The sequence below is a fragment of the Cimex lectularius genome, unplaced genomic scaffold (genome assembly GCF_000648675.2).
Source record: "Cimex lectularius strain Harlan isolate CLEC.00 unplaced genomic scaffold, Clec_2.1 scaffold71, whole genome shotgun sequence".
In the NCBI taxonomy this organism is placed as follows: Eukaryota; Metazoa; Arthropoda; class Insecta; order Hemiptera; family Cimicidae; genus Cimex; species Cimex lectularius.
The window spans coordinates 1,469,481-1,489,847 of record NW_019392655.1 but is presented as its reverse complement, the minus strand read 5'-3'; the positions used below and the strand labels follow the sequence as shown (position 1 = coordinate 1,489,847).

General features: G+C 35.7%; 1 protein-coding gene across 8 annotated transcripts; it reads right to left on the bottom strand.

Annotated features, from left to right (window-relative positions):
* Positions 1–1,980: 1,980 nt before the first annotated feature.
* Positions 1,981–19,204, bottom strand: LOC106668252 (peptide transporter family 1-like). 8 transcript variants are annotated; one of them, XR_002909803.1, is made up of 16 exons: positions 18,175–19,204; positions 14,518–14,659; positions 14,310–14,390; positions 13,981–14,243; positions 13,838–13,920; positions 13,605–13,775; positions 10,085–10,339; positions 9,783–10,028; positions 9,608–9,717; positions 3,726–3,848; positions 3,569–3,668; positions 3,355–3,486; positions 2,698–2,805; positions 2,436–2,619; positions 2,320–2,372; positions 1,981–2,263 (listed from the first exon to the last, which is right to left on the bottom strand). XR_002909803.1 is itself a non-coding variant. In XM_024224610.1 (15 exons), the coding sequence occupies exons 1-14, from the start codon at positions 18,248–18,250 to the stop codon at positions 2,476–2,478; spliced, it is 2,034 nt and encodes a 677-aa protein (XP_024080378.1). In that variant the 5' UTR covers positions 18,251–19,204; the 3' UTR covers positions 1,981–2,263; positions 2,436–2,475. The 8 variants fall into 8 exon arrangements, 3 of the variants coding, with proteins under 3 accessions (XP_024080378.1, XP_024080379.1, XP_024080380.1); XR_002909805.1 differs by having other exon boundaries at positions 14,518–14,554; positions 18,175–19,203; XR_002909804.1 differs by lacking the exon at positions 18,175–19,204 and adding an exon at positions 14,725–14,740.
* Positions 19,205–20,367: the final 1,163 nt, after the last annotated feature.

Genomic DNA, 20,367 nt, shown 5'->3' with positions numbered 1-20,367 from the left:
GAACCACAGCTAGAGCTTCCTGTTAATGTTATTTTAGGAAAATTCTGAAATTTTTCCACGAACAAGTTTTACTATCAATTAAAATTATAAATAAATTGACGTTTGATTGAAGAAATTGGAGATTTTGTTTATCAAAAGTAGGGGGGGGGCAGAAGTTAAAACCCTGAACATGCACATACAAACATTATATATATATATCAGACCCTAACGCATACAGCTTTTAAAGCTAGGCGAACACTCACTCTCCTTCAATAAATTCTTTCCTATTTACAAGTAATAAATAAATTCACTAATTCCGTGGTCTGCTTGACCAATTAATACATTACAATTAATTAAGGTTTTTAGTTGAGATGAAAAAAAGTTAATGGCACGAGCGGGATTCGAACCCACGATCTTCGGCTAGATACGCCGCTGCTCTACCACTTGAGCTACGTGGCCTCGATCCACTCGGACATCAATTTCCTATGATTGATTTGTCATCCTTATGAGTTTTCTCTCCTTTTTGCCATTTTTCGCTCGTGCCATTAACTTTTTTTCATCTCAACTAAAAACCTTAATTAATTGTAATGTATTAATTGGTCAAGCGGACCACGAAATTAGTGAATTTAATGATTAAAATGAAGTACACTTCACTAAAGCTCTCCGGTGCCATTTCATTTGTCATCGAGAATCCAATCTGATTACATGACATTTGAAAAATGGCAAAAAGGAGAGAAAACTCATAAGGTGGGGTTGAGATAGGAAGTTGATGTCCGAGTGGATCGAGGTCACGATAGCTCAAGTGGTAGAGCAGCAACGTATCTAGCTGAAGATCGTGGGTTCGAATCCCGCTCGTGCCATTAACTTTTTTTCATCTCAACTAAAAACCTTAATTGTAATAAATAAAGTTTATTTTATATATTTATAAAGTTACATTTAATAATAAGAAATGAAAAGAAATACAAACAAAACTGCTTGGAAATCCCATCTGCCAGAAGATGGCCTTAGCAAATGCATTCATTTATACATAATATATAGAATTACACATACATATACACATGCAATAAATGATAGAACAAGAAAAAAAATTGACAGAAAAATCTATCCAAAAATAAATGAAGTAGGTCTACTTATATATCCAATTATATACATACGATACAATGAAAAAAGTGTAAAAATATCTCTGCTTTTCTTAAAATTAAAATCATGAAAAGATTTTTTCTGTAAATCCAAATTGTTTTGGTGTATTCTCCACCAGTGCACCCGAATTGAATCTATCTAGGAAATTTATAAAATCCTGTCTTGACAAACACCGCGTCCAAAGAATGTCCTTTTGTATTTGGAAAGGATAGGGCAAATCGCAATGAAGTGAAAAGTGTCTTCTCTAGCTTTCAGATTAAGTAATATAATCTTACCGTTCTAAAAGCTTGTAGGGTTTAAAATTCAAAATCGGTATGTCTTCCCTTAGCTTTACTAACCATCTAATAGAGCTTGTTTTCAAATTTTCCTTATTTTTACCCACAAACCTTGCACACATCATTTAGGTTGAATTCTTTGTACCATGTATAACAATGAGAGTTTGCAACCCTGGGCAGTAAATACTTTCTTAAGTAGTTCCTTGCTGATAACAAGGAATCAAGACTGACTTTGACTTTTTTGGGTCACTAAGATTGAAACTAGAGTTAAGGATGCTAATTGCTAAGTGGGCACTGCAGACCCAGGGGAGCAGAAACAAGCTTGTGAAGACATTTCCTGGAAAAAGAAGAAAAGCGTAGCTTATCCTCTGTCGGTAAAAGGCCGAGATTCCTACCTGTGCGAGAGGAAAAACTCCTCAGGATACACTCAGGAGTCCTTAACAAAGCTGGATAAAAATGAAGAGCTTTAAACAATGATGGAGAATGCATAATATAATGGTCGCAGTTGCTAGGTTTAACTATATTAACTTTTTAAAATTAATTATTTTTAATTATATTAACAATTGCACATATTTAATAGTAATGATTTACTGTACTGTTGAAAGTATATTTATGTTAAGAAGTACATACAAATTTTCTGAATTGTAATACTACTATTCAATTCACTATGTACACAGCTAAAAAAAATTCAATCTTGCCTATATGGGAAGATTCTTAAGTTGTATAAATTTTAAAATTATTAAGTTATTCTTTTTGGAGTTTGTCATCCTTGTCAAGCTGGGTTTTGAAATGACTATTTGGTCATTCTTTCGTTCCGTTGAAATAATTTATAGATTCAACGAGCAGAACTGGCACTGGAGACAGTTTACCTAAAATAAAAACAATATCTTGAAATTATAAGATAAAACTAGTTTTATTGTTTTACCTGTCGCAGTAGTTGTATAACCAAATGGTTCCCCAAAAAGGTTTTACAGTTACCTATATATTAAATTTAAAAATAAATGACTATTTTCCTATTATGATGAAAGTTTTTAAACTCACAACTTTAGAATGGAAGCCACTTTTGTTTTCTTTTGAGAGTCTAGTCTCCAACTTGCAGATAAAGATGAGCACTATTTTTTTTCACTTTATCAGGATAATTTTCTTTGTAATATGTCATCGTCATCGCCACCAAAATTGAAATGCTCAAAGAAATACTTATGACTGCCGCTACTAAAGAATATAACTGCAAATGAAAAAGGGTTTTTGTAATATGTCACAAACTGGACACACAACAACATTCACTTTGTTTAATTAAAAGTACCTGTCTAGTTCCGAACACATATTTTATAAAAACAGCTATCAAACAATTTCCAATAAAACCGGAAATGAACCACAAGGTAATCATCACCTCAGTCCACTTTAGCGGGACCTAATTGAAAACAACGTGTTAATATAATTTGTTCTTTTAAATTTCTAGATAGTTCTTTGTGCTGAAGAATATTTGGTTTCTAGAAAAAGTAAGATATTCTATTGGAAAATTTAATTCATGCTACCAGTGTTTTTTAAAAATTGTGTTTTTCTCTGCAAAGAATTATAGGCGATCAAAAAATAACATATTGACAACAAATAAAAATATACTAAATCGAGAGATACAGTTTTGAGGTGATAAACATGTAGCTTGATCATTTCCAATCATTCTAATTTGCCTTTTTTTACTGGTGTAGTCTTCAGTGGTGGGTTTGTGAACAAAGGCAAGTCAACCTAGGCAGACATCAGGATGATCAGAAAAGATAAAGCTACAAAAAATATTATTATTGGTACAAGTTTGAGTTTAAAAAAATTAAAAAACTTAAATAATCTAAGTTTGTTTTCGTTGAAGTTTTTAGAACCAAAGAACATAACATTTGACATTTTCTCAATTGGAGCAAGTTGGTTTGCATGTATTAATGTCTAATGTGTAAAAACAAATTAAACTTACCTTAGATTTATTATAGATAAAACCAGGTGCTAAAACTAAACCATCCATCACGGACATGAAAAATATTTGTGGAATAAGATAAAGTATATTTTCCTCTTTGGGGCTAGATGTCGTTAAAACATGTGTGAACATCTAAATGTGTAAAAAAAATATGTCAGTTTATAATTACATTAAGTTACAAATTAATAATCTGCTCTTCAAATTTAAACCTTACGCCTTCGTTTTCCAAATGGACAATCAATATTGTGTAAAAAGTTCCAGAAGCAAAATACAGATCGGAAAGTACCAAACTCTCATTGAGAAACAGATTGTACCTGAGTTGTTCAGTTTTAATTTAAAAATTGACAAAAGAATATTCTTGTTCTACACACCTTTCAGAAAAATCATGAATGGCTCTGGGCTCTATTTCATGGTGAAAAGGGTCAAGATTGAAAGAAAGCTTTAATCTGCCTGATAGTGTGAACTTTGTAGGCCACACCATTTGATATATGATCCTAAAAAGTACAAATAAATTCAATTAGATCAACACAAAAATATGTATATAAAGTAAAAGTCCTAAAAATTGTACAATCTCTAATAAAAAGTAAACCGTTTTGTGTCTGCTTCTTGTGTCCTTGTTTTAATGTTCTGATAGTTGGAAAAATATATCTAAGTTTTAAATTTCCAGGATTTCAGATCAGTAAAAGTCAGCTGTATTATTCATCTTAGATTTATACAAACACACAACAGCTTATAAAAAATTGATCTTCACCCACTTCAGTGTTTTGGTCAGACCTAGGTCTCCAGTGGTCTACAGCTAGGTAAATTAGGCCCTAATATATACAGTTGTTATACCTAGGCACACCCCATACTCTCATTTCTTCTTAAATACTTCCTTTCCTTTGTTTAACCATTCACTCAAGTATAGACGATTATTTATTATTTATTACTCTTATTTATTAATGATATCCATCTTGCTCTCACTTCTGCTCAATTTTTATTATTTGCTGATGATCTGAAAATCTATTCCATAATCACTTCTTCTGATTGCTTACAATTACAAAATTGTATCAATAATGTGCTAACCTGGTGCTCTAATAACAAACTTGCTCTTAATGTTTCCAAATGCTACACAATTACATTCTCTCATAAGAAACAACCTTTTATTTATCTCTATACTCTCCATGATGCTCTTTTAACACGAGTTGAGGTCGTAAAGGATCTTGGTGTACTTTTTGATCAAAAGCTCAAGTTTAAAGAACATATTTCTTCAATAAAAAATAGATCTATGAAGATGCTAGGTTTCATCATCCGGAACACCTATGAATTTAAAAATCCTCTATGTTTTGTCCATCTTTATAAAGCTTTTGTACAACCCATACTAGAATATCCTACACCTGTTTGGAACCCATTCTATCTAAATTATCAAAAAATTCTTCAATCTGTACAAAACAAATTTAAAAAAAAACTTTCCTACAAACTCAATCTTCCTCCGAATTCTGCCTACCCTGGAATCCGCTCTGAATTTAAACTTTTCGAACTGGCACTAAGAAGAGATTACTTTGATATTGTTTTTGTATTTAAATTATTAAACAATCTCATTGATAGTCCTTAAAGCCTATAAATTATTTTATATTGAATTCCAAAGCTCTAACTACATGCTCTCTTCTCCTCTACACAGAATGATGATCAAGAGTAACAACATCTGCAATAGCATTGACTTCTTCAATAGTTCTGTGCAATCTGTGAAAAACCTTATCCTACAACCTTAGTTGAATGCTTTTATATTTCATACTGTACAAAATTATTACAATTTATTTCATTTACTGGTTCGACTAATTCTCGCACTCTAGTCTTATTATATATTTACAAAGAGCATTATTTTCATTAAATATGTAACTAATTATTGTAGTTTCAATTGTCTTTCAGCTTTATTTTGTTTCCTCTGCCTTATTTGGTTAGTAATTATGTCTTTCATTTATGTTGTTCAGTTTTTACTCTTTAATTGTATTTTTTTATTTATCATTTATATTTACCATTTATATTATTACCATGTATTTACTTCCTTATTCTTTTTATATATATTATTTGTATTTTTACATATATGATTTATATTTTTTGTTATTGTAAAATGTCTTTTTTGATGGTGGATTTCGATCCGTAAGTAAATAGAGTAGAGTATAGAGATATTCCTCCATCACCATTCACACATATTATATAACTAATCTATTGAGTGGGGTACTCAACATTCCACCATCAACCCTATCACTGCACATCAACTATAATAAATTCATTCACTCTCAATAAAAAAAAAGAAAACAAAATCTACGAAGTACTATATAAGTAAAGTAATTTCTGTAAAGTAAGTAAATTCACTTCTAATAAGAGGACTTAACGTCCAAGAGGAGTTGAGGAAGAGAGGTCAAACCGCTTTACAATACATTTTCATACCGATGTCAATTAAAAAGCTAAAAAGGCATGGGTTATGCTGGGATTCGAACCCAGAATAGCTAGCGGCAAATACAAGTCGGCTAACACTGTTTGTCGGCTGTTTCCTCCAAAAAAGGTACAGGGGACCAAAAGATTCATGCCATGGTCATGCGCAAACCTCATGGATGGCATTCCTACTTGCTCTCTGTACAGAGCCAAAGAGCTCTTCAATTAAGTGATGCGCATCAAGCAACCTTTCTCTACCTGCCGAAAACTGGCTTTGTCCTAAAAGTGTCTGTGTGCCAACCTAGTATGGCCTATTCTTAGTATACCGAGTCTACTTTGATTCAGATCCTCTGAGGGCCAATTATCAACGTTGCTAGATTTCAGGCGACAGAAAATTTGTCAAGCTAGCTAGTTTAATTTGTATTTTATATTCATTAGGTGACAGAGTGGTTTATTAAATAAATAATTTGTAATTAGAGTCAAATTTTAATTTAAGTTTACATTTAAAAAAGTTTAATCATGTGTTAAATGTGAACAGAAGCACATGAACTTGTGACATTTTATTATTGGTTTACCACAAGGAAGCGTTGTAAGGGACATAATGTTAACTCTACATCATCTGGTAATGGAGCGTCCTGTTTAAATGAGGCCAGTAGCCTGATAGCGGTACAATCTCAACCATATGCTATAAAATAGAATGGCAAAAAATTTGGACGTATGTTTCAACGGATTTGAATCAACTTTGTAGTTACTTGTCTTCCTTGTTCTTATTCATTTAGTATATTGACCCAAAAAATGAAAATTTATACAGGATAATTAGGTGAACTATATATAACTTTTTGCTGATAGAATAATAAACAAAATAATTGACATTAAGCATTAACAACACCAACCGTGTCAACAAAGCTCCAGCTAAAATATGGACAATCTTTCCATGGAAAATTTATTTTCCCGTTAAAACCTTACAATCAACTGTTCTTGTAAAAAAATTAAAACTGGGCTCATACAAAGAAACAATAGTGTACAAGTCAGAAATTTTTATTAGGTAAAGTATTTTGTTGTCATTTTTATTTAATTCTGATAACAGTTTGTATGGAATTAATTGTGCAAAGAAAGATTCTACAGCGGGCACAGATAGGCCATAAATATTTTTAATTGTTATGTTTGTTATATACGAATGATGTATTTATTAGCAAGAATGAGGGGTCAGATTGTTGGATCCCCGAGGAATATCGAGTATTTGGACAAGAATGAATGGGATAAGTATTGTATGACTGTATGCACTTTCTTAAATGAGAAATAGTCGTATTTGTATCAATGTAATTTATTAATAAGGAAGGAGAAACCCCGAATAAAAAGGAGTATTCTGCACAATATGAATGAATGTGTGAATATAATTTATTAGCGCGAATGGAATCATCTTTCTCAATTACCTCAAGGAATATCATTAACTCTGGGCAGTGTGAAAGAACTCAGGTGTGTCAATGTAATTTATTTGCATGGAAGAAGAGACCCTAGGAATACAGTGCACTCTGGGGCAGTGTGAAAGAAGTCTGGTAAGTGAATGTAATTTATTAGCGTGAATGGAAGCATCTTTCTCGATTACCTCGAGGAATATCGTGTACTCTGGGGCAGTGTGAAAGAAGTGTGGTTGTGAATGTAATTTATTTGCACGATAAAGGCTTCTTTTCCATATACCAAGGAAAATCGCGTACCCTAGTCAGTATGAATGAAGTCTGGGGTGTCAGTGTAATTTATTAGCGTGAATGGAGGCATCTTCTCCAATTATCTCGAGGAATATCGTTAACACTGGGCAGTGTGAATGAAGTCTGGAGTGCGAATTAATTTATTAGCGCGACAGAAGTTTCTTCCCCATATATCCCGAGGAATATCGTGTACTTTTGGCAATGTAATTTATTTGCACGATAAAGGCTTCTTTTCCATATACCAAGGAAAATCGCGTACCCTAGTCAGTATGAATGAATTCAGGTGTGTGAATGTAATTTATTAGCGTGAATGGAACCATCTTCCTCAATCATCACAAGGAATATCGTTAACACTGGGCAGTGTGAAAGAATTCAGGAGTGTCAATGTCATTAGCATGGAAGAAGAGACCCTAGGAATATGGAGTACTCTGGGCAGTGGGAATGAAATCTGGAAAGTAATGTAATTTATTAGCGCGAATGGAAGCATCTTCCCCGATTACCTCGAGGAATATCGTGTACTCTGGGGCAGTGTGAAAGAAGGCTGGTGTGCGAATGTAATTTATTAGCGCGATATGTATTTCTTCTGAGCAGTGTCAATGAATCCTGATATGTGTATGTAATTTATTAACGTGGATAACGTGGCTTCTTTCTCAATTATCCCAAGGACAGCTGAGTCCTCTGGGGTAGTGTGAATGAAGTCTGGTTTCTGAATGTAATTTAATAGCGTGAATGGAATGGCTTCTTCCTCACCTACTCTTAAGAACTCTGGGGCAATATGAATGATAATCAGACTACCATGTTTAAATTTTCTTATATCCATAAATTATTTTTTGTTTATTATATGTATATTTTACCCTGGCCGAAAGAGGCTGGCAATAGGATAGGGAAATTAGAGAATCGGTCCATATGAAGAACTTCTAGACTTGTATACAGGGTGTTCCAGTTCCTTCTGACGAAACTCAGGGAATCGATTCTACTCTTCGTTTGGAGCAAAAATTGCTCAGGAAAAAATTTTCGGAAAGTTCTCTATTTTGAAGATATTCGTCAATTTAGGTTTTTTCAACTTTTCACTACCTTACCACATAAAAACGCTTACGACTTCCAAAATGTTGAGACTACAACAAATCTAATTACACCATTTGAAAGAACGCTAAATTTGCTGTAAGATACTTCTTTGCAATAATCTGAATGACATAAAATGTTAGCCAATATGAGTTGGAACGTGTCAAAATTACAAAATTTAAAATTTTGGCCATGATTGCACGTTCTACTGAGGTTACAAAAAAATACCTACAACTTGTCAAATTTTACAAAAACTTCTTCATCTAATATGCTTTACGTTGATATATCCAAGTTTTTAAATAACGTTCTAGTAGAGTTGAAAAATAACAATTGAATGATCGAAAACATGAGCTAAGATAAATTTTAAGCATATTAGATGAAGAAGTTTTTGTAAAATTTGACAATTTGTAGGTATTTTTTTGTAACCTCAGTAGAACGTGGAATTTTAGATTTTGCAATTTTGACATGTTCCAACTGATATTGGCTAACATTTTATATTATTGCAAAGAAGTATCTTACAGCAAATTTAGCGTTCTTTCAAATGGTGTAATTGGATTTGTTGTAGTCTCAACATTTTGGAAGTTGTAACCGTTTTTATGTGGTAAGGTAGTGAAAAGTTGAAAAAACCTAAATTGACGAATATCTTCAAAATAGAGAACTTTCCGAAAATTTTCTCCTGAGCATTTTTTGCTCCAAAAGAAGAGTAGAATCGATTCTCTGAGTTTCGTCAGAACTGGGACCCTTTATAATACGCTACGCGTCAGAAAAATGAATTAGTAAGGATAAAATTGAAAAAGGAAAGACGAACATAAGATAATGAGAAGGTTCGCGATGACCAAATTAGTTTTCCGGTTCTAAAATTATTCACAATATTTATATATGCATATATAAATTGACTAATTTTAATTATCGACACAAATAAATATATATCGAAACTGCTGATTTACAGTTGTTCAACCGCCTGTTCACTACCTAATAGTCACATGTTACTTTTTCATTTGTTCAAACGGTGACGGTCTTAATACACATGCTTCGCACACTTTATATGTGAAAAAAAATATTTTTAATACCTAAGCCACGGTTTGGCGTCGATACCAAAATTCGTGTTTGGCTGCGTCAGTTCAACATGGTAAATTTTACCCACTCCGGTCCTGTTGTAGAAGAGGCAGTAGGTATAACTCTATAATGTATATACAATTAAAAAAGAACCGAAGTTTATCGAAGACTGGATTGAAAAGTGCATACTTTAAATTCCGAAAGTTTTATGTTGAAAGACTCTCGTATTTTTTCATCAAAGCAGGTCGATCGCACAGTCATCACCCTCAAAAGTTCGTTTTGAACGTGCTGTTGAAAGCTGTGCTGAAAAGAGAACGGTTCTACAGGATTCAGCGTGCCCAGGCCACCTTCGAACCCGATATTTATTTGACACGGTAACGCATTGTATATAAGGAGAATTCCGATTCCGGTTTTCGACATCGGCGGGCGGTTTTCCTGCGAAAGAAAAGGCGTGAAAAAACAAAAACAAAAAGATCTCGTATGCTGCATACTTCAATTTGGATTTCGACGATAGACGCCGCCGCGAAGGAAATCGCCAAACAGGAAAAAGCCAACAACGTCCTTGCATGAGAAGCCCCGAAGTTGTAACCATACCTAAGGGCCATAGGTATCGCTATCCCGTGAAAAATTAAAACTACCAGTAAAGTAAAAAACGGGAAGAACGACAGTATGGTCAAAGGGTGTATGGTCACACCTTCAGCGATGGTTTTTGACATGGCTTCAGTCTGGTAGACAAACGTGGTAAACTAAAAAAAAAATCATTCTTCTCTTTTACACAATACACTGTCTTATTTAAAAAATTATCTTAACTATTTTTTTATTTGCTTATTATTTCAACTACCATCAATTAGGTAAGATTACAATGATAAAAAGGATATATGTACATAAATACAAGAACTCTGCTAAGACTAGGTTGTCTATTTAATTAAGGCCTACTAGTTACACTATCACTACTGTCACTGGATTTTGACGATATTCGGTCGGTTGTGGGTTTTGGATTTGAGGACTTACGGTCGTTGAGAAGGTTTTATGAAATATGCGGTAACGGGAGCGGATTACATTTTGGGCAAAAGAAATATGGAGGTAAGTGTGGGTAGTTCCTAAAACCCAATCCTGGGCTATCATGGAGGAGGCTAATTCTTGACCGTCGTTTCGAATAGGTAATTAGTAACAAAAAACGTAATTTGCTGTGCATTGTATATTCGCCTAATTTGTGACTGGTACGTGTAGTTACAAGCAGGTCAAGCATACAAACGTGCTTTATCGCAAGTTTGCGAAGGATTTTATTTTTAACGTTTAGTTTTGTGTTGCGAGACAAAAGGGAGAAGAAGATAGCCTCCTTTTCCAGTTTTAATAATCTCATTTACGTGACTAGAGAAAGTTAAGCTTCCTAGAAATGATGAATGATGGAGTGAGTGCGGTGGTCAATCTTTTTTTTTTTTTTTAAGATAGTTCCTACTCACAGTAAGTTGTTTTCCAACTAACTAGTTGGAGTTAAGCTTCCTGTCCAAAATTACTCCTTTTTTCAACTCAAGCAATCGAAAAACCATAATTGATACATTCTCCCTGAAGATTCGACCTGAAGGGTCAAAATTGAACTTCTGTCGATTACAGAAACGGGACTTTTTGCAGCCTCAGTTAATCTCCTGACAATTGTTTCAGGTCTCCAAGCAGAACTGTAATGTCGCTATATCATCTGCATAAAGTGCAATTTGGTAATTTTTTAACCGAGTTAGAGGATTTATGAATAGGAGGAAAAGTATTGGTCCAAGGATAGAACCCTGGGGAAATCCAACGACAGTTGGGGAAACGGTTTGAGAATGTTGTTTATATGGACACATTTATAGCGGGATTTCATTTAAAAGGAAATTATTTTGATAATATACCCTGGAAAGTACATGTCAATCAACGTGTATGCAATCCCGCCCTGCCATACTGTGTCGAATGCTTTTTCTAAGTAGAGCAGAACTAGACTTATGTGCTTCTTGTGATTATACATTTTAGTAACGGGATCGACCATGTACGCGAGCTAATGGAGGTAGATAAAACCATGCTGTTCATCCACTATAATGTTTTGTGCCATGATGTGACGAGTTAATTGGGGGATTGGGCAGTTTGGATGAGGTGGATGTTGAAATGTTTGACTGAACCTCACACTTCCAGACCGAAGTCCGACGGATTACTGTTCTGTTAAAGGCACTCTTTTATTTTTAAGAGGTAAATAAGTGCGTTTATCAAGAAGTCAGCGTTTTCGTCTGTTGGGATTCCACCTCAAACTTTTGTCGATGTACAGAAGTAGGTAACTAGGTAAGCAATTAGGAGGGGAATATTGTAGTAAACTAGGGGAGAAATCTTTTTTTACAGAGAGTGAAATTAATGTGATGGATTTGTCTGTGAAATTTGTTTATCAAATCTCTGGTATTGTTGAAAGTGTCGAGTGGAAATGACAGGATCAGAGTTACTTTCGAGGTTTGCTGTATCGTCTGCGAAGGTCAGTTTGAGGAAGTCATTTGTGCACACCTGTTCGGGGCTAGAATGCTCCCCTGAGGAACACCAGCTTGGATTGGGAAATATGACGGGAAGGAATGGCCTTCAGGTGGGAGAAACCGGTTAAGTATGAGAGTACGTGGAGCAAAATGATGCCCATGTGCATGAAAAGCAAACCTGGGTGCCAAACTATCAAAAGCTTTGCTTACATCAAGAAATGTCCCAGACATTACTGCCCCAACTCAAGGGAGGATGAGATCTCTATGACAGGTTGACACGTGGGGTAGTTGAGTGGCAGTTGTGTAAACCACATTGATTGTCAGGGACTTTGGAAAACAAATATAGAATCCTCCAAACAAAACAAAAGGAGAAATGGATAAACTCTAGCGGTGCTAGACATAGTAAACTTATGAAGAAACAACCCTCACCAAGATTGGCAAAATCACTGCCGCAACTGGAGAGGGCTAAACTCAGAGGAGTGATAGGACTACTAACCGGTCGGTCACTGGTATCTGAGAAAACATCTCCACAACATGGGCATATATAACGATGAACCCATCTCCAGATTATATAATGAGGAGGAGGAAACAGCCACCCATATCATCTTCAAATGCTAAGCAACAGCTTAATGGAGATTCAACCTAACTATAATTATTCAGAAATCGTGAGTTGCGGTCTAGTATGATGTAGGCTTCAGAAAAACATTTTCTTTATCGTTCCAACGTTTCGATCTTTATTGAGATCATCTTCAGGGCTCAAAGTGTTTGTCTTCTGTGTAATTGTGCATTCTTGCGTGTCGTGTTGAGAGTGCCAGTGCGATATATCGAATATGAAATATGAATATCGCACTGGCACTCTCAACACGACACGCAAGAATGGCACAATTGCACAGAAGACAAACACTTTGAGCCCTGAAGATGATCTCAATAAAGATCGAAACGTTGGCACGATAAAGAAAATTTTTTTCTGAAACCTACATCATACCATACCGCATCTCACGATTTCTGAATAATTATCGATTAACGGTCACTAATCACCACACATTCAACCTAACAGGAAAAAACTTAGGGAATGAAATTGTAGCAGCGACAGTCAATGGCCTGATACTTCTAAGTAGTCTATTGCACTGAACTAAGGAACTAGGAAGGCACAATAAGCCAGAAGGCTGCAGTACCTGGGGAGCACAAACCCAGCTTCCTAGTATCCTTATCACCATATCATACCAGGGACTTTCGTCACGTAATAAAAAGTAAGGAATTTTTTAAAATTCTAAAATTGGCATTAGGCTTGTCGGAGGCCTGAATTGAGCCTCTATGAAATAAGTGTGTATCTGTGTCTATGACAGTTTGACTACATTCAAATAGTCAGGGTGATGAATGAAGAATTACGCTGGGTTTGTCTTTGTTTGGCATTACTACCATTGAAGATGGCAAATTGCTGTAAAGCGACTGACAGACCAACGCAGCAAGGATTGGCCGATCAAAAATGATGGATGACCAACTTATCCAATACAGCTTGAATTACCTTCTGTTCCTTAAAAGCCAAAATGACCACAATGGGTGCGTACAAAGGCAGAACGTGATAGATCATTTTGATTTTTTCGTAATCGCTTTTGTTTATGATTTCATTTTTCCGTCTATCCTGATCATCTCCATTGTCCATATTCAGAGAGAGCCTCCTCCTCTTCAAGGCGTGCTAAAATTATAATTTATTCTAACCTTGTTCAAAATTTATCAAAACTTATTTGGGATCCTTACAAAAGAGGCGGTAACGAAGTTGTACAGGTAATTTCTCTTGATTTCTCTCCGTCTGTATACTGGGTAACCGCTGAGAATAAACACTAGTTGGGAAAAGACAATATTTAAAAAAAATTAATAACAAATTGTTATATTGTTCTCACCCGTGCCGATGACTTTATGAACGACTATGAACACCGTCTTATTCAATTTACTCCCAGGATCCGATACATCCGAAAATAAGGATATCGACAGACTTCCGTACAGCTCTCCTAAGCACCTGAAAACTACGATCGTGAACAGCATCCTTTTGTATCTATCCTTTTCATCTGGCATGCTGTACTGGGAGTAGCACATGAACTTGACACACGTGAAATTGCCTCCCGTCGTTACTGCGAGCACAATCAGCAAACAAACCCACCACGTGCTAAAAGCAGTGAACACTTTTACTTTATTTTTTTATTTATTCGATCCTTGGGAAATCATTGCTTACTAATCGCTGTCAATCAATATATCTTCGGCGAACAAAGCCACATATCCTGTCACACTTACTAAACTCAGAACGGCTATAGTCCTGAAAATTTTTATCACCCGTTTTGAATATCTTTCGTTTGTTGGTGGTTTTTTAGTAGTATAATTAGCTATTAGAATCTTACGGTTATATATATACACATACGAAAAGCAAAATTTTCATTCCTTACCAGAATTCGCCCAACCTGGAATTTGCGATTAGGTCCACTAGAACAACAGACAAACAAAAAAACGCAGTGTACAAATGGAACGCAATCATGGCATCTTGCACTGACTGTGTCTTGTCTATTTTCAAATGATAATATATCAGCACTAAAAACCAGAACAATAAAATTTAATTGGTGTTGTTTAGCCGCTGCAATTGAAATTTCAATTACTAATTTATGGAGTTTTTTCAGCCAAAGGTCAATTTTTATTTCAATTACAAGCAATTAGAACTTAGTAGAACTTAGACATTTTGAATACTCAGAAATAAGTGTACTTTTTCAATATAATGTAAAATAAATTAAGTACTTTGACTGGAAAAAATCCACATAATAGTGAACCCAAGATAATTATGTTTAACTGGATTTAACCGTCGAAATTAAGTATAACGCATTTATCCAAAATAGCATTTACATGGGGTGATGGAATAAGTCAAAGACATTTGGAATAGATTTTAAACTTCTAAGGTACAGTAATAGTTAAAATAAAAAATTGAAATATGGGTTGAAATAATATTCTTAATCTAAGGGAATTAGTGTTAACTGAGTGGCAAAAAAAGAGACCACCTTTAATATTTTTAATTATCTCTTAGACAATCCTCCAATGATAATTTAACAACAATATCTGGTCCGTTTTAAAGGATTAGATGTAAATAAAACACAGATAAAATCTCCCACTTGTGTTTACAATTGGATTTTGTAAATAAATCTTTGAATAGCTTCTTCTTAGTTGGTTTTTGGTTTTAATGTTCCGGTGGTTTGATTTTTTAATTTGTACCATTTTGAAGTTCAATTTTTTTTAAATTTATGGATAGTATGGTTGGAAGATGGAAGAAATCAAGCGTATGTGGCCGAGATGGTTAAAATTGCCAGAACAACTGTACGAATGATCACTGGGGGTACTCAAGAAGGCACGGATCAGGTTGTCAACTAACTCAGAGATGATTGTTTTATTGTTTCGAATGTAGTCCGTAATCGACATTTTACCACTGTTGAGATCAATCAACGTCTTCAACAACTTAGAAATGCTGGTGTCAGTTTACGCACTCTAAGGCGAAGACGTTAGAAGCCGGTGCGAGAAGACCTGTCACTGATCCGAACCTTTAGTCAAGGCACAGAACAGCTGGGTCAAGTTCGCAAGAAAATAACATCAATTGATTTGAGGACAGATGTTCCCATCTTTACTCATGGATGTTGAGACCCATGAGGAACTTTAACGTCCGGACTTATCCCCGAGGGGACTTCTCAAACGCCCCGTGTTTTCAAGGAGAACACCAGGAAGATTTTACATGCATGGACTTGTCACATTCCTTGGCTAGCAGGTGGTGCAAGGCTAACCAAAAAGTGCCATGGAAATCCATACATGTGGCTTGAAAAAGGCAGTTTTTTGGTTTCGGCACAGCCTTTCAGCCGTGCCTTTCACCATCCCCGGAGAAGGCACTCTATCTCCGGCACCGGTTGGCCGGTATCCTCCATCTAAGGTACAATTTGTTTCAAACCACGACCACCACGCGTTAACCTCAATTAGAGTCGCTTGGATACTCTACTCCCGTGGTTCAGTATTATTTTTAAAGGGGGACTGATCGTCCATCCGAATATTCATACGAATCCCCTTGTGATGCATCCATTGCCTGAGGGGTGCGGGTTCAGTAACCCAGGAAGCCTCTGCCAAAGCAGAAGGGGGAGGGGAAGGAAAAGGAAAGGGGGAATATCTTACAATTAATTAAGGTTTTCAGTTGAGATAAAAAAGTCAATGGCACGAGCGGGATTCGAAGTGTGGTTGAGATGGGAGGTTGGTGTCCAAGTGGATCGAGGTCACGATAGCTCAACTGGTAGAGCAGAGGCGTATCAAGCCGAAGATCGTGGGTTCGAATCCCGCTCGTGCCATTGACTTTTTTATCTCAACTGAAATCCTTAATTAATTGTAAGATATTAATTGGTCAAGCGGACCACAAAACTAGTGAATTTAGTAAGGGGAAATTTTGCCTCCATCATTGGTTACCCCAAGGCATCCGAGCTGATGGTAGGGCTTGCCTAGGTCCATAGGGAAGGTTACCCTATGGGATGCGATTTGAGGACAATTGGACTTATGAATTAAGGTTTTGTTTGAGGTCTTCCGACAGCCGAGAGAAGGTTTGGAAAAGAACAGGAGAGCGATCCCCGCAACATTTTCACTCCGGAGAAGCTATGGAGGTGTTGGTGTTATGGTTTGTGCAGGCTATAGTCGAGGAGTCGCACAAACTTGATCTTCATCGGGGGTTTCCTAACAGCTGCGCGACGACATTGAAGAATTATAAGAAGTAGTTGTTCCTTATATGCCACTAATTGGCGACGGTTTTATTTGACATTGTAATGCGGCACACAACTAGGACCGTTGGTGACTACTTGGAACGGGTCTCAATTCAATATCTGGAGTGACCTTTGGGATCAAATGATGAAAGTTGGTAAAAAGACGCCCAATGATGCCAGAGAATTTGCAGGAATTAAGAATGGCGCTGGTGGAGGATTATGAAAATATTCCATAGCACTTCATTCAAAACATCATAACATCGATGCCACATCATGATCAACGCAAGAAGAGGAAATACTTCTTACTGAATCGAATATTTTCTTCGTTGTTTCCATAACAACATTTTTGGAAAAATTGTTTTACACAGTATAATTTTTTTATTTAGCTATACCTTATATTTTTCTTTAAAATCATCCATTAAAGAACAGAAAATACAAATTATGACGATTGCAAGTATTTACTTAAAAAATAAACGAGGTTGGCCATTTTTTTTTTTTTTGCGTCTCAGTGAATTATTTTTGGCCGCGTTTGTGTTGGGATTTCGAGTACTCACAAACACATCAAAGAAATCTGGGCTATTTAGTTGTATATAATTGCAGTGTGATAGAAGAGGTAGTCACAATATCAAAAATCCTTGAGATTGCTCAATTGTGTGAATGTATTTATTTGCGTGAATGGTCAAGTGTAATGACTCGGTCTGTGTGGAATCTCGAGTACCCTGTCAAACCAGTTAACTTAGGATAGTTGCATGATTTTTATTGTGTGTGAATGTATTTATTAGCATGAATGAAGGGAGGGTGTCAAGCTGAAAATTGCCTTGCCGGGCTCTCAGTCGTAGGTTTAGGCCGTATATAATTTTAGTGTAGTTGTAGGGGTGAGTAGTATGTCGAAAACTCATGAGACCCGCCAAACTTAGGTTAGATAATCTTTTGAAATAGCTTAGGAAAGGGAAAAAAAGTGATGGTAAAATGTGAGGAACAAGAAAAAATAAATGTATGGCTTTATGTTCTGCATATTAACCAGAATACTGAATGATCACAATATTTTTTGTGGCAGGGGTCATGGTCAGAAATCCCAGTGGCGACGGTGGGACTCGAACCCTTGTCCGAGAGTCTAACGGCGAAGCTACTCGGCTACCACAGTCCCCGGAACTTGTTTAATTTCCATAATAAACACAAACATAATTTGGCAAATTAGCGCCTAGAAAGAAAATTATCCATAATACTCCCGAATCGGGAATCGCACACAATGACAAAAACTTGCGTAAGGTTACAATTTACAAGCTATCAGGAAGACACTTTTAAGTAACAAAGTATAATAAGTGAGTGACTTACTTTTCACACAAAACTGGGAACAGTACTCGTTGAAAATAAAAATTAAAAGAAGGATTTCTGAAAGTTTGCACGGCATTATAATATATTTAAAACAATGTCCACTGTGTAAATAGCTCTTGAAACTGTTTAACGTTGCAACATGTGATTAAAAAGTGTATCGGAATAGAGAAAAAACGTTTAGATAACAAATTTATAAATTTGCTATTCGGACTGGTTTCCAACGCTTTAAAAATACATTTTAACCTCTTTTAATAGCGATAACAACATTTTTGCCTCTTTATCCTCTCGAATCATCCTGGTCTTACTTTTTCCTTGTTTTGACTCTGTCATAAGCAGGATGTCATGTTTTGGAACATCGTCAACTTCAGTGATGTGTATTTCATTAATATATCTTTTTTAAAAAGTGACAGCAACACTTTTTGCACCGTGATTGTTTCGAATCGAACCGGTCTTCATATCCTTCTTGTTTTGGTTTTCAAAAGTGTTTAGATTTTTGGTCATCTTTAGAAGTAGTTACTACATTAATACCTTTTGCTTAAGAATAGTAGCAAAAATCTGAAGTTTAACCATCACAATCATACTGACCTGTTTATTCTCACTAGATCTGTCACATGTGATTTGGCACTTGTCAACTTTAGTGTTGAGTATGTCATTAACATCACAACACATTTTTTCTTAAATGTAATAGCGAAACATTTTTGCTTTCTTGTTCGTCTCGAATCATCCCTGTCTTTCTATCCTCCCTGTTTTTGTATTTCAGAAGTGGTTTGGCACTTTGTCATCTTAACTGGAAGTTATGACATTAACATCTCTTTTTCTAAAAGTAAAGCGATCCATTTTGTCATTTAAATAGTTTCGAATCGTTCTCGTGTTTGTATCTTCATTAGATAATTTTCGAATTTGATGACCTTAATATTCTTACCCTGGGTGCTTTGCAAATTATGATTAATTCTATTGAAAAATGTGGTTGGAAAAATGGTTCTGTTAAGATCAAACTGGAATTTATCAGGATGAGGGTTTTTGGATTTGAGGATTTATGAAACTTGTAACGAGAGCGGATTACATCTGATCAAAAGGAATATTTAGCCCTGTAGGGGTAGTTTCATTGGACACATAAAATAGAGCATGAAGGTTTATTCTTAGGCTTAAGAATTGGGCAGTTTGCATATGTTAAAAAATTCAAGTACCTAAGTAGGTGACCATCACAAATAAATTGTTACTATTTTTGTTCATTACTTATATTTTATTTTATTTTTTAAACAATAAAGTAAATTGATCAGGGAATCAACAACAAAACCAGTGATAATAGGCTGAATCGATGAGATCTTGATATAAAAAGTGTCGCTATCTCTTTTAAGAAAAGAGTTGTTAATGAAATACCGACCGCTGAAGAGGACGAAAACACTTCTGACAGGCCAAAACAAGGAGGATAAGAAAAACCGTTCAAGACGATAAAGATGATAAAGATTATAACAGGCGAAGACAGCAATGATATCCAGCCCCGTATAATTTAGAATTAACTAGAGAGGGCTAAACTGAGAGGAGTGATAGGACTGCTAACCGGTCACTGGCATCTGAGAAAACATCTACACACATGGGCATATACAACGATGATCCCATTTGCAGATTATGTAATGAGGAGGAGGAAACAGCCACTCATATCATCTTCGAATGCGAAGCAACAGCTCAATGGAAATTCAACCTAACATAGAAAAAAATTTAGGGAATAAAATTGTAGCAGCGACAGTCAATGACCTGATACTTCTAAGGAGAAGGATAGAGTCTATTGCACTGAACTAGGGAACTAATAAAAATGACCAGTGACCTCCACTTAGCAATGGACCAATGGAAAGTTACTATACTTGTCCTTCTTGATTTTTCTAAAGCCTTCGATTCTGTCCCTCACTCTTCTCTTTTGTCTAAACTCGAATCTTTTTCCTTCTCCGCCAGCACCATCCGTTGGTTCCACTCCTACCTTACCAATCGCCATCAAGCTGTCTCCCTTCCCAATGGCCTTACCTCCTCCTTCCTCCCTCTAAAATCGGGGTGCCCCAAGGCTCTAGCATCTCTTATCCTTTTTTCCATTTATATCAATGATCTGCCCGACTCCACCCAGTCCTGTAACTATCACCTATATGCCGATGACGCCCAAATATACATATCCTTCCACCCTTCCGATCTTCATAAGGCCAT